We start from the raw sequence: 17,632 nt of genomic DNA, 5'->3' as shown, positions 1-17,632 counted from the left end.
GTGGATAAAAGACCCAGAGGGTCTATGAGACCAAAATGTAGTACAATGTACCCATGATGAATATTGAACCATTGAAAATAAAAACTGACCCTGTTGTCGAAGGATACCGTGGATTTCCAGCCTCCAGGTGGAGGATGAGGTCTCTGAGATTTGGGACGTCTGGTTCTCAGAAGGGATTGTGCATGCTCACTAGTGACACCCTGTTGTCGAAGGATATTGTGGATTTCCAGCCTCCGGGTGGAGGATGAGGTCTCTGAGATTTGGGACGTCTGCTTCTCAGAAGGGATTGCGCATGCTCACTAGTGACACCCCGTGTGTATGGGGCTAGAGGATCATGTGTCTATGTAGGCCGTCATGGACCTGGTTGGTTCTGCTCCTGCTCCTCTTCCCTCCTAAAATATCTTGTCATATAGGCTTTGGGGTAGGTGCTACTTGAGTCCACTTAGAAAACCTGGTGATTATGATCTCATAAAAAGGAAGCAATGCTCTTATGAGCTGTGATAGGGCAGGTGTCTCTGTATTCTTTTTTTGATGGTACACTTGCATATGTATTTTCTGTTATCTCTGTATGAGTTGTGAAGGTGCATGTGTCGCTGCATTCTCCATGGGTAGCCCTTTGCAACCACAAGCAGATAAGACATTTACCAATTAGATCAGCCAATGTGACTTGTGCAACTTCATGGTTTACTTGTCTTATATGCGAAGGTGATAAGAAGGTTTGTTGCACTGAACATTGTCCATCGTAGACATTATCTGATAAGTTGGTTGTGTCAAGGTTGGAAGATTTGGATCTGCAGATCAAGATGGAGATGGGGCTGCAACAACCTTGCAAAGACTTGTGCAAATGGGATTTACACCTGCTGTTGTACAAAGAGCATCAGAAGAATGCAGTATGGACTGGACTCCATTGAATGATAATTTCTGTTCATTATTTCATTTAGTAGAAAATGAACTTTGAAACCTATTGATGTTGCTATGCATGCAGATAGCATTGATTTTGATGTTCTTCTAGAGTACCTTGTTGATAACAAAGAAGACGACCTTCCTACACTAGAGCCAGTGCACTATGAGGTGAGAATGCCTCGGTATTTCAGCACTTTAAATGTGGGGTATTTAGGCCAAAACATCCATTTTGGGAAGTCCCTGGACCTGAAAGCTGTTTCAACTGTTTTAGCTATTTTGCATTGTTTAAATGTGCGTTTTGGCCATTCTGGCTGTTCCCTGACAACACCCGGTGTTTTCCTCTGCACCCCCTCCATTTGAGGTCACGTGTGTTAAAAACATGGATCCAGGCATGGCTATGGTGGATCATAGTAGGTGGAAATCTTCACAATTAAACCTAATTATAGAAATTAAGCAAAGCTCACACTATTCGGTTAAGTAGTCTTAACCACAATAAGAATACTCAGAACACACCAGATCATTCATAAAATCTCTCACAAAAGGTGAAGCCAAGTACAACATATATAGCCAAAAAGGCTTATCTTCACATCATTGTTTTCATTACCCACTTGACCTCATCCCTTACATCACTCAATCTTATGTATCCTATTCATAGTCTATCCAACTCATCCAATCACTCTCACATAAGTCACACACTCTCAAACCATAGTAACATGGGACAGGGACAGGGATAGGGAACGGGGACGGGGATGGGGATTCCTGGAACCGGGACGGGGAATGGGGGACGGCATGGGACGGCATACAAAATATGCAATTTTAAGTAAGCACTCATTCAGGAAACTTAACAATACTAAAACAAAGTCACTTTACACTTCCAAAGCATCAATATTAAGTCATACTAGCAAAAAAATGGGTGTTACAAAAAGGAGATTGGGCACCTAGGACCCAGTTGCCAAAGGCTAAAGCAAAAGACAAGGGCAAAGGCCTAGGTCCTAACCACGTAAGTGGCATACAAAAAAGAGACTATCACTAGAGTAGACATATGTCAAAAAGCCTCAAGGGGCATGTGAAGTGCTGGCCTCATGATCATGGGTCCCTACAATGCCTGCAGGCTCCATAGAGATGTCCTCCACTTGCTGCTCCAACTCTTCATCATCTTGAGACATCTCCCACTCCGTAAATGCATCAGCCTTTGCAGTTGCACTCTTGCAAAGCATTCGCAAGTTTGCAGTCACACAGACTAGATCATTTGTCCGTTCCACCCCAAGACGGTTCCTCTTCTTCGATGCAATGTGACTGTATGAGCTCCAAAGTTGCTCTAGGCAAGAGGAACTGACTGCCTGGCTGAGAATGTGGATGGCTAGATGCTGAAGCTCAGGTCCATCCGAACCAAAATCTTCCCACCACAAAGCAGTCCCAACTTTGAAGCGATCATCTTGTGCATCCATGTCTCCATAAGAGCCCTGAAAGCTCCTATACTTGGACAACTGGTCACGGATCTTCCGCCTAACATTTGGGTCAGGCACAAGTCGAGTCAAGACAAGTCTCCATAGCTTGCTCACCTTTGCGTCACTTTCTTGCCCTTTACCCTGAAACTCAGGGTCCACCACATAGGCTGTTGCATGCAAAGGAGAGGAGTAGGAGTTCCACCTACGCACACATAGGGCACGGATCTCCTCGTACCTGTCCTCATCTGGCTCCAAATCCCTCAGCTTCTCTATCATGCTGTCCATAGCCTCATATACCTTGCTGATGCATGGCTTCATACCATCCACAAGCCTCATCAAGTGGACAATAGGTTGAACCATAGCATCAATGCACTTCACTTTTTCCCAAAAATCATGGCTCTCTGCTTTTTCCTTGCATAGAGCTCTTGTCTTAGTGGAAGCCAATGGTGAAGAAGTGAACTCGTCACTAATGAACAATTGTCTCAATGCACCACTACACTCTTTCAATCGGTGGAGCATCAAGAAGTTGTAGGCAAATCTCGTATATCTAAGTATTTGAGGAGCTGTGGGCTAGATTTTTTGGAGAATTCATGGCATAGGAACTGATGGTTTGTGACAAATGTCACTATTTGGCTGCCCACTTGGATGATAGGCCGGATCCATGGCAAGTCCCCAATATCCTTCAAGAGATTATTTAAGCAATGTGCCATGCAAAATGACATGGTGATGTTGGGGTACATGCTCTCAATGATCGCTCCGGCTGCCCTGTTTGAAGCCTCCCCATCAGCAACAAAGCCCACAACTAGGTCTGGGCCAATGATCTCTATGCCACTAGCCCACTCTGCGGCTAGCACATCAGCACTCTTCCCGGTCCCAGAAGCATCATGTGAGGCGATGAAGTACATCTCACCGCGGGAATATGCGACAAGGCCATGGATGGACCTCTTCTGCGTATCACTCCATCCATCGGCTATCAGGGACACTCCATTCCTTGCCCATTGTCGCTTCGTGTTTTCTGTTGCTTGCTCCACAAGCCTCTTCTCCTTCTCTAGCAATGTGGTGTGCAAGGACTCCGATGATGGGGGCGTATAGTTTGGACTATACTCCCCTATCTTCTTCACCATGACCTTGAAGTAGTCCGATCTATCCACAAAAAATGAATAATTTAGTAACCGAACATCTTCAAAGTTCAAAGTTCAAGTAACTTGTAAGAGGAACATTGTAAAATGATAGATCTTAAGCTAGACATCTTAATTCTTGATTACCTGGTAGCATGGAAAGCAATGTGGTCATGAAAGAAGAAGCGGGCTATGGCCGTATCCACCTCTTCCTTCTTCTTGGGGTCCCAACTACCCTCAAGAGTACTTTGTCGGCGTGAGAGTGTGGATGTGGTCGCCATGGAGAAGGATGGTGTTGGGGCCCGTTCTTGTCGGGTGGGTGATGCGCCCGCGGGTGCCGATGAAGTGGATGCACATGGGGATGCCGAACCTTGGGATGGCCTCACTAGTGTTGCGGGATCCACGGCCACATGCGGCACTCTCCTCCTTGAAAGCAAGGCCTCATGTGCGGCAACACGTTCAAGAAGCCTCCTTCTCATCTCCGGTGTGACTTGATCACAAAATCGGACCTCATGATCGGGCTCATGCAAGAGGTGAGCTCTCACTTTATCTGCCCATACCTTCACGAAGCTACCCTCGCGGGCCTCGAGACTGCTATTGGCCTGGCTGCATGAAGCAGGTGCACGTCTGCACTAGATCCAGGCTCCTGACCATAGAGCTCTCACAAATCACGCGAGACTATATATATCTAATGACTAACCTTGGCCACCCTTTTATAGGCTCTTGGCCGGTCATTGGGCGGCCACACTTGGGCGCCTGCCTGTCCATACTTGGGTGCCCGCTCGTTAGTCTATCCCTAACTCAGCTCGTCAATCAGCCTGCCTAGCTCCAAGCTTCCCCAAACCTCGAAGCTAGTCTTGTGTGCGTGTAGCACACGGTAGATACACACTGTGCACACGACACGTCCCACCCGTTCGCCCATATGGACATAGCTTGCAGGACCATGGGCGAGAGCCTCCTCCACTTCCGGGATGATCGGAGTTGACCTCTTCCCACCAAGACCAACCTTCGGTCCTCCTTTCTCTATTCGTATTGGCGCCGCCGAAACGAGGTGCGGGGGATGGTCGCGATGAAAGTGCCATGGAGGCAAGACTCAAGTGCCGGGGAGGCTTGAGCAATGGAGGTGAGTGTAGGAGAGAGATGTAGGAGAGGCTAAATCAAGAGGAGGTGAGACCGTGAATGTAGGAGAGAGATGTAGGAGAGGCTTGAGCAATGGAGGTGAGTGTAGGAGAGAGATGTAGGAGAGGCTTGCCAATGGAGAGGCTAGAGCAAGAGGTAAGTGTAGGAGAGCAACAAGACTACAAGTGACAACTTGAAATTACAACTTACCCAATGCCACTTGAGCCTTGAGGCTTGAGGAGAGCTAGAGCCTTGCCGGGTTGCCCAATGCCCACTTGAGTCTTGAGCCTTGAAAGTTGAGGAGTGTTGAGCCAATGAGCTTCCCACTTGAGCCTTGAAAGTTGAGGAGCCTTGAGGCTTGAGGCTTGAGGCTTGAGCTTGAGCCTTGAGGAGTGTTGCAAGTGCCAAGAGGCAAGAGCTAAGACGCTAGAGCAAGTGCCAAGGAGGGGCGAGGTGAGTCTTGAAGACTTGAAGACTTGAAGACTTGAAGACTTGAAAGTTGAAGTTCCTATAGCATGTGCCAATGGGGACTCTTCTTATAGCCATGGGCCAAGTGGGGAGGGCTGCCCAACGGCTACAGGGCACCCAACGGTTACAGGGCGCAACGGGAGATTGGTCAGCGCTGCGCAATGGTCAGCGTCCCGTCCTGTCCCATCCCACACGAGTCGCCGTCCCACTATCCCAGAATCGCCGTCTCCTTGTTACAGCGTGGGCTCACACGTCCCCTGGCTGTCCCTTGTCCGTTTCCGTTCCCGCACGTTATGGGACGGCGTTCCCCCATTCCAGGGGTCCGTCCCCCACGTCCCCTGTGACTATGTCTCAAACCCTTCAAGCCCATTCAAGCACATAATTGCACATATATGGTGCTCCACACACACTTAAAAAAAGAGAGTAAAAAACTAGAGTTCTATTACCAAGAAGCAATATCCATGGGGAGGATGTACTTCAAAGATAAGTCATCCAAGGAAGAAAGCTAGAAAAAGGCTTCAAACTGTTGGGTATCAATAGCCTCCAGCTGTTGACAGTCATGTAGATATTGGCGAAGATTGGCACGAAAGAAAGCATAAGCATCTAGAGAAGGCTGTTGAAACATAATATGGTTCTTAGCCTTCCAAATAGTCTAGAGTGCCCAATATCTCATCCAGATTATGAAAGTGTCAAATCCAGCCATGCAAGATGGCAAAACACTAAAAATCCAAAAGAGTTTTCCATCCTTTGAAGGATAGAAAACGTCCTTGGAGATTGTTAGTGCAAGAAATTCTTGGACTCCGTGCAATGCCAAAGAAGATGCGGAATGGACTCTGCATGTCGTCCACATCTACAACATCTATCACTGGAGATATGTCGTTTTGCCAGAAAAGTGGAAACTGGAAGTATTCCCACAAGGCATCTCCATAAGAAAAGATGTTTGAGAGGTAGCTTACAACCCCAAATTATTTGAAGCCTTTGTTTCCACCATTTAGTATTCTTATGCATGAGACTGGATCCACGGGGAAGGAAGCAACAATTTGTACACATTACTTGCCAAAAGCGCATCCAATCGAAGAGAACTGGTATGACCAACAAGTTGCCAATCATGAAGTTTGTCTTGATCATCGAAGGTATGACCAACAAGTAATAGTTTTCTGCACTCACTTGTGATGCAGAACCAAGTTATGTCTCAGACAAACTTGTGGGAAAGTCAACACAAATCCCTCATTTGTTTACGATATCCGCTACAGTGGTAACTGAAATAGAGGCCAAAAAGTAGGCCTTTTGTGATTCATGTTCTGCATGTGGTCGAGGAAACACCAAAGACCAATGAATGCTTTCCAATCGAAAAGAATTCCCAGTTAGTGCATCTCTACCATGCTAGTGAATAGAAGACAAAGCTAATTTTCAATCACGAAGAAGGGAAGATGCATAAGGGTATCCCAGAAATTTTCCTTTAAATTTACTAAGCACTGCTTCCCAATGAGAAATGTGCCAATTGCCATAAGCTCTAGTCTTGATGGAAGCACACATGTTTGCAATTATTATTTCCCATGGTTGCCGAAGTTGAAAAAAAGAGGGAATCATGGTGGCCTTTCTTGCCTAGAGATGATAATGTAGATCCAATATATTTAATCTACCATGCATTTTAGGTGTGTAGACCAAAGATCTTATCAGAAGACGTAGCGCTCTCGCATGATGCTTGGTTTTCCACAACAATGCTAAGGCATCAGACATAAAAGTATCAATAATAGTTTTACGCCAAATCAACAATGGCAAGTAAAATTGCACATAGGCCATAATGATCAATTGAACAATTCTGAGACGCACATGTAAAGGCCATGTAGAAAGCTTCCATATGCTAGCTTGGTTTTAAATTTGTTCAATACACAACGAATGGCATCTTGCGTAGACATATATCATGCCAATGGATATTCCAAATGTCTAACCAGGTGATCTGGTGGAATAATTTGTCTTGGCCATAGTAGTGGATACCAGTCACAAGAAGTCAATGGAAGTAGTTTAGACTTAGAAAAGTGGATATAAAGTCCAGCTACTTTACCAAATAATTCCAAAGTCATTGGATCATTTTTGGGCATGAACAAAGAATCATCTGCAGAGGCCTGGGCCACAAAATGCGAACCATTGGGTAATTATAGGACCATGTAATTGCCGCTGTGTAGTCAAGACATCCATATACATGAAAAGTGGATGTGTGGCAATCACATAGAGTAATGTATTAAGAGGGCATCCTTGACGCACATATTTTTGCAATGGTCCACTTCGATGAAAGATCACGATCCAAAACGCATTGGGCAGTACTATCTTGATATAACCAAAAAATAGGTGGTTGCATTTTATGACCAAGGTCCATTGTAGCCATGACCTCAGCTACGTAGTCCCATTGAACTGAATCAACAATGGGATGCACACAATTTAATTTTTTTTTCCGAGCATCATGAACATTAGAATCCACAATAGATGAACTTTGAAATATGTGTTGATAATGATTGACACATTCAGTTGCAAGCTCCATTTTTGTGGATGTCCATGTGCCATCAAATTTCTTAACACGAGCAATTTAAATTCTTATAGAGAAGAAGTGTGTGTATGCTTTTGTGTGTGTGTTTTTTATTTTTTATTTTTTAAAGTTTCTTTCATTCATGTAATTGTTTTATTTTGTTTTCTTGTTTTCTTGTTTTTTGTTTTGTTTTGTTTTGTTTTGTTTTGTTTTGTTTTCTTGTTTCTTGTTTTCTTGTTTCTTGTTTTTTGTTTTGTTTGTTTGTTTTTGTTTTTTGTTTTGTTTTGTTTTGTTTTGTTTGTTTTTGTTTTTGTTTTTTGTTTTCTTGTTTCTTGTTTTTTGTTTTGTTTTGTTTTCTTGTTTCTTGTTTCTTGTTTTCTTGTTTCTTGTTTTTTGTTTTTTGTTTTGTTTGTTTGTTTTTGTTTTGTTTTTTTGTTAATGTCTTAATTAAAAGTCTTCGTTTGATATTATCTTTTGATTTCTTCTCCTTAGTAGCTAGGTTTGTTAGTTTATTTACTTTTGATCTTTCAAATGCTTTGTTTTTATCTTTGTCCTTCTTCACTATTATTTCTTTCTCAAATCTCTCAATTCGTAAGTTCAAATAAAGCCAAAGATCAGAGGCATTTGTTTGTAGAATGAAATTGTCCCAAGTCCGATGCTCAACATGTAACATATGAGAAGAGCCAGATGTATTATCTTTCCTTGTGGAGAGTTGTTAAAATCTCCACAAACAAAATATTTGTCCACCAGGGATAGGAATTGAAGAAATTCCAAATCCTTTGGTACTCATGGGAAGATTGAGATCCATACACTCCAGCAAAATGTCACCGGTGAGGCTTTTACACTAGATGTCCAAAGGGGTCACTAGTAGTATATTTAGAAGGGGCTTGTCTATGCCATGCTAGGGTCTTCTGGCTTTTTGCAAGTTTCATCCTTGCAAAATACATTGCACAATCATACATCGACCCAGTGAATCATTATATATCAATGTTGGCTCTAGTTTATAAAGCAACACCCAAGAATTGTTTCTTTCTAGCATAGAAAATGTCATATCGAGCAAAATGGCCAAATTGGCCACCATACTCATGTTGATTGTGTTCTTGCAAACAAACTATATCTAGTCTCGTCATTTGTACATTATCCCATTATCATCTCCATTTATGAGGATTGCAAATACCCTGTACATTATAGGTAACACACTTTATTGGAAGCATCTTTTGTACATGATAGAGAAACACTCTCATCCATAGGTGGAGATCCCCCCAAGATCCCGTAGTACATTCCAAATAACATCATGCTTATCAAAGAGCTGAGTACCTCCAGTACAAACTTGAACCCAATTACGTGAGACCGCATTGGCTTTGCTTTTGCATTGAGAACATTAGCCACTAAAGAATCCACATTATGAGTTATATTCTCTTGGGTCTGGGTCCAATTACGATTTTTGAACAAAGGTGTCTTGAAAGTCTATTTCGGGGCAACAAAACTATCCTGATCCACTGTACTTTTCCCTTTAGACTTGCTAGATGGCACAACCTTATTGCTGGAGGCTTGTTGATTAACTACAAGCAACGAGCCTTTTGATGTTTCTTGTTGCTTAGCCATAGTACCAGAGGGCGACACAAGAATGGCAATTGCAGTAGAGTTAGAAGGCGAAGCTTGGGCCACAGTTGGTGGTTTATGAATGATAGTGGGACATTTATTGGAGATATGCCCAAATTGTTTACATTTAAAGCATTCACCAACAAAGGTGCCCCAAATAAGCCCATAGTTCTGACGGCCAATCCCAAGCTGTCTATTATCAATACATTTTACTCCAATAGAGACCGAGGGAACAACAAGCCTAGTTGTATACCAGAGAATCATAAAACAATTTCCATCTTTAGTAGGTCAAGGAGGACAACTCACCTTACCCAATGAAGCATCTAACATAGGCAAATGTTCACTGAAATGCTTTGGGAAATGCTTCACTGTAACCCACACGGGTCATTTATGCTTAATGACACTTTTGTAGTCTTTATTCGTTGCCCATGGCAATACATGAACCAACTGAGTGCCAAACAAGAGAGGCGATTTCTCAAGCAAAGCTACTCTGTGTTTTGGTTCTTTAAAAAGAACCTCATAAAATCCTCTGGCAGCCCATTACACATCATCTACATTTCCTTGCAATTTTGATTTTATCCATTGTGCCAACTCATTCGCAAGAGGCATTTTGCCTGGGAAAAAAACCATAGCAACATTTTCTGAGAACTTAAGTGGTGAGACCACCGAAGGGAGAGGGATATCAAACCGAAAATCAAGATCCGGCAATTGCCAGTCCTTTTTACTATCCACAAAGTCATCAATCAGCATATCATGAACAAAATGCTCCTTAGGAGATGACTTCTAGAGAGATTTACCAAGCTCAGTATAGAGAACCTTGTTCCTTTGCTCATCATTCTTGTCAGCATGATGGTAAACCTTGATATTAACATTTGGTCTGCAGCCAACTGATCCGGAGAAGAGTCCATACTGAACCACGCATTGAAGAGATTCAGTTGTTCAATGTACAACCCCCCCCCCACACACACACACATAGAGGGTGGTTGTCATGTGCATGCTTGCCCTAACAAATTGGGAACTCTATTGTCACTCTCCCTTGTGAACCCTTGCCACTCTCATAACTTGGTGAACTCCTATCACTCATCACGGTAGACACTTGCCGGTCCCTCCCATGACCTAACAAATTGTGAACTCTATTGTCACTCTCCCTTGTGAACCCTTGCCACTCTCATAACTTGGTGAACTCCTATCACTCATCACGGTAGACACTTGCCACATAAGAATAGTAAACACACTTCACTCCTCTAAGTGTGCCTCAACATGGACACACAACTCATCGACAAATTGTTCCCCAACATATCAGTTTCAGCTCTGTAAAGTTGGATTAACAAGCAAAAGCAAGTATAGTTATTGTTATGCCTTGTAGCATTAACACATAGCATTCAAGTGTAGAGATCACTTTTGATCTAAATAATCATTGTATATATTCATTTTGGTAATATAGAATAGGAGTAGGTCACCAATGAGGTGATAGCTCAAGTGGTAAAGGTGTTTGTCTAGGACCAAGAGGTCTTGGGTTCAAAACCCCATAAGGTCCTTCCTCGGCAGCATACGGGTAGATAAAAAAGTGCCTATGGGCAGTGAAGAACTATGGGAGGATCTTGGGTCTAAGGCCAGTTGGGAAAAAAAAAAGAACAGGAGTAGGTCAAGTAAAGAGTCTCTCTTCTACATCCTCTACTTCTTTGTGTCATCATTGTGCATGTGATGAGCGTTAATATATGTAGCTTAGCATTAATCATGATTAATTACGCTTCCACATTATTTAGCATGTTGAATTGGTATCAGAGCGTCTCGATGCTTCCTAAGCAACAACTTTTGCATTGGGGTTTACAAGAAGTGCATGCAACAAATTAGGGTTTGCGTTTTTTGCATTTGCAGCCAAATCAGGATTTGTGATTTTGCATGTATAGTCAGTTTTCTCCATGTGCGAAAGGTTTTCTTGCATACCGTTAGTTTTGCATGCGGATTGTGTTAGGTCTAGGCCAAGTGGGAAAGTGTCTTCATAATAATATGGACCGAATCAGTGGTGGTTAAGAGTGCCGCAGTTGAAGACCAAGGACAAAGGCATACCATAGACACACCAAAGATAGTGTTGGATCCACATATCGCAGTCGACCAAGAGGTGCAATTACCCAAGTCTGAAAGACCCACATGAGTCCTAGAAGAGTGGCCAAGATCCAACAGTTTTTTGAAGTGGTGGTTACATTAATAGATCATGTATGTCTGATCATATTCAACACGGAGGAGGATAAGACAAGTGCTACAAAAGTTCTCATAAAGGAGTTTCTCATGTCATCAGTTTTGGAAGAGCAAACATTGACAGAGGAGCCAAAAGAAGTGCCGGTAGTTCCAATAGGGGTAGCAATGGAAGAGGAGCCAAAGAATGAGGCTACGGATGGACCATGCCAAGAATGGAGCAAAGGTGCATTGTTCGCCCCAATGCTTCAACTTCCTTCAAGTTTAGCAGGAGGGGATGCCACGTGCACACCTTAATTGGGTGCCCTGTAGACTCCTTGCAGTTGCCTTAGAGACAAAGCTAAAGGTCGTATATTGGCAGATTGGACCAGTTTTGGTAGTCCAATAGGCGTCCAGAGGTGTTGAGGACATGCGGGACACATTGGGCAAAATATGAACATGTTTAATTAAAACTTTGATGATATTTAAGACTGGCTGATCACCTACGATCTTTTATCAAAATCCCTATAAAAAAGGAGATATAGGGGCATTCTGGATTGGAGTAGCTAGTAGAAGAAAGTATTGTTATATTATGCATTGTAGCATTTTCACATAGCATTACACTATTGTATATATTCATTTGATAATATACAGTGGACGTACGTTAGGTGAAGAATCTCCCTCTTCTACATCTCTCTACTTCTGTGTGTCATCATTGCACATGTGATTATGGTTAATCTATGTAGCTTAGCATTAATCATCGTTAACTTAGCTTTTGCATAAGTTAGCAGGTTACAAATATGATTTGTTGTGTTGTTTGTCTGTGAGACCCCTATCTCTCTATCTATGGCAACGGAATCACACTAAGGGTAGAGCAACTCACTCGGGGCCTCATATCACAATGGCCTAACACTTGGCTATCCGGTCAATTCCTCTCAGTTTGACTAGAATAATCCTCACGAAAGAAAGGTGAATGATCCCTCGAGATGTATTTCTTTCATAATTTTCACAAGCATGTCACATCGAGCGGCTCCTCTAGGCTCAACAAGATGTTCTGACTCCTTGATTATGAAGGCAATGCGTCTATCCTTATTCATGACTTGCCAACTAAACTATTCCTCCCATATTTTTCTTGCTTTAAAAGACATTTGCTTCGGTTTGGAAAGTATCTGCTTCTCGGGTCCACCGGGCCGTCCACTTTCCAGTGTTTAATCCCTTTTCTACTTGGACTAGATCCATAGCTTCAACCTAGTCTCGTCCAATTCCATGGGTGTAGCCTTCTGTCCATCACTGGACCTATGGAGCCGATGTGAACTCACACATCCATAATTGAAATTGCTACTTTACTCACACACCCACTTACAGAAAACTTGAGTTCGCACGCACACTCCTTTATAAAAATAGTCCTTTTGAAAGAAAACATACATCACATTATGCCTTTTTAAACCATGCATATATCATATGTCCACATCACATAACAAATATCCAAGTAACACATTAGTGTCACCTCATCACATGAATCTCCTCGTACCACAAATCGTGATTCTTGGGCCAAGATGGTATGCATCTGTCACATGCGGAAGCTTTGGGAGTCTTCTTTCAGCCCTAAACACCTTTCCTGGAACGTGCTTGATGCAAACGCAAGTAGGAGAGAGAGAGAGAGAGAGAGAGAGAGAGAGAGAGAGAGAGAGAGAGAGAGAGAGAGAGAGAGAGAGAGAGAGAGAGAGAGAGAGAGAGATTTTATTAACGTCTTCCAAAAGACCGAACTCGGCCTATGAGACAAATCGGTGTACCTGTATGGGGTATCCTCTGTCATCCCAACAAAATGAAAAAGTACCGAACTAAAAGCTGAATCTGGGTGTGCAATAAGTACAGTGAGTGGGGGAGGGGATGGAGCTCTACTACTAGGAGAATGCAAAGCTATATGCATGGAGTATACAATCATGATATGCAACCTAGCTAGCTCCGAATTTTTTTGACTTGCTAAGAAAAATATTTTCCATTGAATAGCGCTCGCTGAAGCTACGCTCCCCCCCCTGCTCACGTTGACTGCTCCCCTTTCCCCCTCTCCCGCCATCGCGCTTGCTCACCTCCCCCTCCCCCCGCTTGCACTCGCGTTTGCCCCCCCTCCCCCCGCCTGGCTGTCCTGCGCGCCCTAGTGCTGCAGCGCCCGCCCCCCTACTCCTCCTCTCCTTTGCGCCCTCTTGTTTTTCTTCAGCGTTCCGCCCCCCTGCTCGACGCCATCGCCTTATCTTCCCCCCCGCCCCTTGTTTCGCGTTGTTCCGCCGCCCCCCTTGGGTTTTTTGTCCTCGCCGCCTTACCTCCCCCCCCCCCCCCCCCCCTTTTTTCTGATTTTTTTCGTCCCCTGGGGTCTTCCTCTTTTTTCTTTTTGCCTTCCGCCCTCCCCCTCCGTCCTTTGTGTGCAGCTCGGCTCTTGCAAGTCTCTCTGCTTTCGCTTCGCCTTCGACTTTGCTTCAGACACTGATGGAGGCTCCTCCCGCCCCACCTCAGAGGGACTCTCCCGCAGCCCCCTCGCCCGCCCCTGAGGATACCCCCATCAGGCTTTCTCTTTCGCCAGAAGAGGAAGCGAGCCTCTCCGCAGAGGTGGAACGCCTCTAGGCACACTCCACCATCTGCCATATAGTCGGCACTTGCCCCAGCAGAGGGGAGATCTGGGTTCTTCTCCAGGTCCGCCTTCTTGCAGATGTGGACAAGATCCTGGACGTTCAGCTACTGGGCCGTGGTCACTACCAGATCGAGTTCGAGACTGCCCAGAGCGTGGCCAAGGTCCTAGCCATGAGTCCCCTAGACATTAGGGTGCTCGGGCATTCTTCAGACCTTGGCAGCATGGCTTTGACCCAGCAGCGGCCGAGCAGGGAGAGCGCCTTTTCCATGTTACAGTTTGCTTCCCTGGACTCCGCCGTAAGTACCTGCCGCTCCTTTCTAGGCTAGGAGCATTGGTGGGTTCGGTGCTAGAGACTGGCCCCACAGCAGCTTCAGTGGTGGCCAGAGCAGCTGGGCTACCTTTAGTCAGAGTTTTGGTTCCTGACATCTCCTCCCTTCCGAAGGTCATTCAGCTACCTAGGATAGGGGGGGGATGGATTGATCAGAGAGTGGAGTTCTCGGGGCTCCCGAACCAGTGCTTTATTTGCAGGCAGGTCGACCATCTGGCCAAGGCCTGTCCTCGCAGGAGACCCCGACCCTCACTGCAGCAGCAGGCCCTTGATGGCCCGCCCACAGATGCGGCTCGGCAGGCAGCCTCCGGGACACCTGCTCAGGCCACAGAGACCTCGGAGTGGCAGCCTGGACAGGGGCGCTGTCGAGGGAGACAGCCGCAGCAGCACGCCCCGAGACCGATGTAGCAGCAGCCACAGTCTCAGCATCACTGGGTTCACGTGAGGAAGAGCTTTGCTCCCCTACAGGAGGAGGCCCCTGCGACGACTGAGGACCAGGAGAGATGCCTACACCCCCTCCTCCACCCCCCCCACCCCCATCCCCCCCTACCGCCTCGCTTCCACCTTCGCCGCCTCCCGTCCCCGCTCCGGTTTCGGCAACGGCTCCTTCTCCACCCCCCTCGCCCCCCCCTCCTCCCCCCCCTCCCCGCCTCAGCTCCCCGTGAGGCCCTGGCAGTCCCCTGGCGTTCACCTGCGAGGGCTCTGAGCATTGATCTTGATCGAGCACTGCAGAGGAGACTTACCATGCCGATTCGGGCTTCACGGATATCATCTATCCGCAGTCGGCTGAGTCGCCTCGGCACTAGACAGCGCTCGGAGGCTTTTGATTACTCCTTCACACACCTTTTTGGAGCAGAGGGCCTCCATGAGCCAGCACCCATCCGAGTTCATGTAGTCATACCTCCGGCCCACGGGGAGGAGGCACTTGATTCAGCGGTGGCCTTCTCGTTCCCTCTCTGTGGCCCATGCGACCGGGAGTGGACTTTGGAGCTCGCTCTTAGCACTTTGAGGACTCAGGCAGTTGAGTTCTCCCACCATGTGAGCGATCTGGAGGTGACAGATGTGATAGGCCGACTATGGGAGTTGGCTCATTTTTTCTTGGATCCCGGGAGTGTGGATGCCTCAGGGATTCGTCATTTGGTCGTTCGCATAGTGGCAGGCTTAGCACGCGACCCTGGATATGTATGCATACACGAGGTTGCTCTGTCGGAGCCGGAGGCAGTCGCCATGGGACAGCCACTGGCGCCTGATCCGTGATTCTCGCAGCACACCGTGTGGGCAGATTCGTAGCCGCTCGGATGGGGACTATTCTCCGTCCAAGCCGCTTGCGAAGGCCCGCCGTACGGTTGAGACAGCATTCACCTCAGCAGGTCATCCATGAGGATCATCTCATGGAATGTACAGGGCCTTGGCGGAGCACATTATATACGCTATCGTGGTTGCTTGAGGCAGGAGCTGCAGAGATGCCTGGTTGGTGGCAGTATTGATATTTTGATGATGCAGGAGCACCACTTGGGTGAGAGCAGGATCCAGAGGTATGGTTCGGTGATGCCTGGTAGATGGGACACCTTTTGGTCTGCAGGGTTTGGTCCTTTGGGTGGACAGGGAGGAGTATGCATGGTCATTGCAGATGTATGGCGGCAGGCCATTGTGGATTGAGGGATCATTGTGCCTGGTAGAGCACAGTACGTCATTCTGAGGATGCATGATGAGCTCTTGGGCGTGCTCAACGTCTATGCGCCCAACCATGCTAGTGCCAGAGCAGAGTTCTGGACCTAGGTTACGGATGCATTTCCAGAGGCCGCACATTGGTGTGTCGGGGGGGACTTCAACATGCTTGAGGACCCGACCGATAGGGTGGGAGGTAGTCATGTTACAGTGCACGGCACGGAGCTTGCAGCTTGGGAGCGATTTTGCATGTCACTGAGGATCACTGATGCATGGCAGCATGGGGCCTTCTCCCGCTCTCAGGACAGTCTTAGTTTCTCTCGGTCAGATCGCCGGCAGGGAAGGACTAATCTATCTTGGATTGATCGCTTTTATGTGGGCGACTGGTTAGGGGAGCGAGGGGGCTCCGTTGGCATTCTCGCTGGCACCTCATTTTCAGACCATGCGCCAGTTATTTTGACACTAGAAGAGAGGACACGGGAGCCCAGCTTGCAGTTGAGGATCCCAGAGAGGGTACTTACAGATCCTAGTCTCGCTGAGGACATTGAGAGGATCTGGCATGATAGTCAGTGCTCTGACCAGGATGTAGCAGGCCAGTGTGCCCCGGGACTCATCGAGCTTAGCTCTTTTCTGCACGCTGCAGCTTTGACACGGCTGAGAGAGACTCGCGAGCGGGAGCATTGGCTGAGACGCAGCCTTGCTTCGCTTCAGCGCCTTCAGGAGCAGCAGCTTGCATGTGAGTGGGTGGCGTCCTAGCTGAGCCAGACACGCCAGGAGGTTAGAGAGGCAGAGGAGCAGAGACATGAGTTTTACTATCGTCGCCAGGCCTCTCAGTGGGGACGCAGCTTGGTGATAGAGTGACTGGGGAGTTTTTTGAGATCACTGGACCCCGCCATGCTCGAGCAGGAGTCCGCCAGCTTGGGAGGCCGGACGGATCGGTAGCTACTGAGCCCGGGGAGATCAGAGCCATTGCCACTGGGTTCTATAGAGACCTGCTTTCAGCGGAGCCAGCCACTAAGGCTTGGGATGCTTGCAGACAGATTGTGTGGGCCCATGTGCAGAGGAGGGTCACAGATCGTATGCGTATAGTTCTGGGTGAGCCTCTTTCAAAGGTTGAGCTTGCTGAGGCCTTGAGGGTCCTGCCGCGCCATAGTTGCCCAGGGGAGGACGGATTGACGCCAGCCTTTTTTATGCGCTATTGGGACCTTTTGGGGCCAGGCCTCCGCAGGGGCTTTCAGTATGTTTTGGACACTGGGATGATGCCACAGAGCTTTTCAGAGGGCTTGATCTTTCTTATCCTCAAGGGGGAGGGAGTATCAGATGATATTCGGCATTGGAGACCTATTACGATCCTCAATACTGTCTACAAGGTCTTAGCAAAGGCCTTGAGTTTGAGGATCCAGCCCTTCTTGGGGGAGTTGATTCATGCTACACAGACAGGATTCGTCCAGGAGCGTAGTATCCTTGACAACATTTTCACCTTCTGGGAGGTGACGGCCCGAGCTAGATTTCTTGGTGAGGACTTGGTCGTGATGCTTCTCGATTTTGAGAACGCATACGATAGAGTCGATTGGGGTTTCTTAGAGGGCACTATGCTTCGCCTGGGCTTTGAGCCAGGTTGGATTAGAGGGGTGGCGGCGCTATATTCCACAG

At 46.7% G+C, this 17,632-nt stretch overlaps 1 protein-coding gene across 2 annotated transcripts in view; it reads left to right on the top strand.

Moving 5' to 3' along the window:
• The window catches only part of LOC147615847 (DNA (cytosine-5)-methyltransferase DRM2-like), a 56,585-nt gene that overhangs the window by 26,041 nt on the left and 12,912 nt on the right, over positions 1 to 17,632 (top strand). For both annotated transcript variants that reach the window (XM_086778452.1, XM_086778453.1), the window contains 2 exons: positions 776 to 890; positions 986 to 1,071. In XM_086778452.1, the coding sequence (XP_086634578.1) occupies positions 776 to 890; positions 986 to 1,071 (201 nt within the window). The remainder of the gene's footprint in view (positions 1 to 775; positions 891 to 985; positions 1,072 to 17,632) is intronic.

Source organism: Cibotium barometz, chromosome 39 (genome assembly GCF_041138505.1).
Source record: "Cibotium barometz isolate CiBa-2024 chromosome 39, ASM4113850v1, whole genome shotgun sequence".
NCBI lineage: Eukaryota > Viridiplantae > Streptophyta > Polypodiopsida > Cyatheales > Cibotiaceae > Cibotium > Cibotium barometz.
This window is presented reverse-complemented; position numbering and strand designations above follow the sequence as displayed.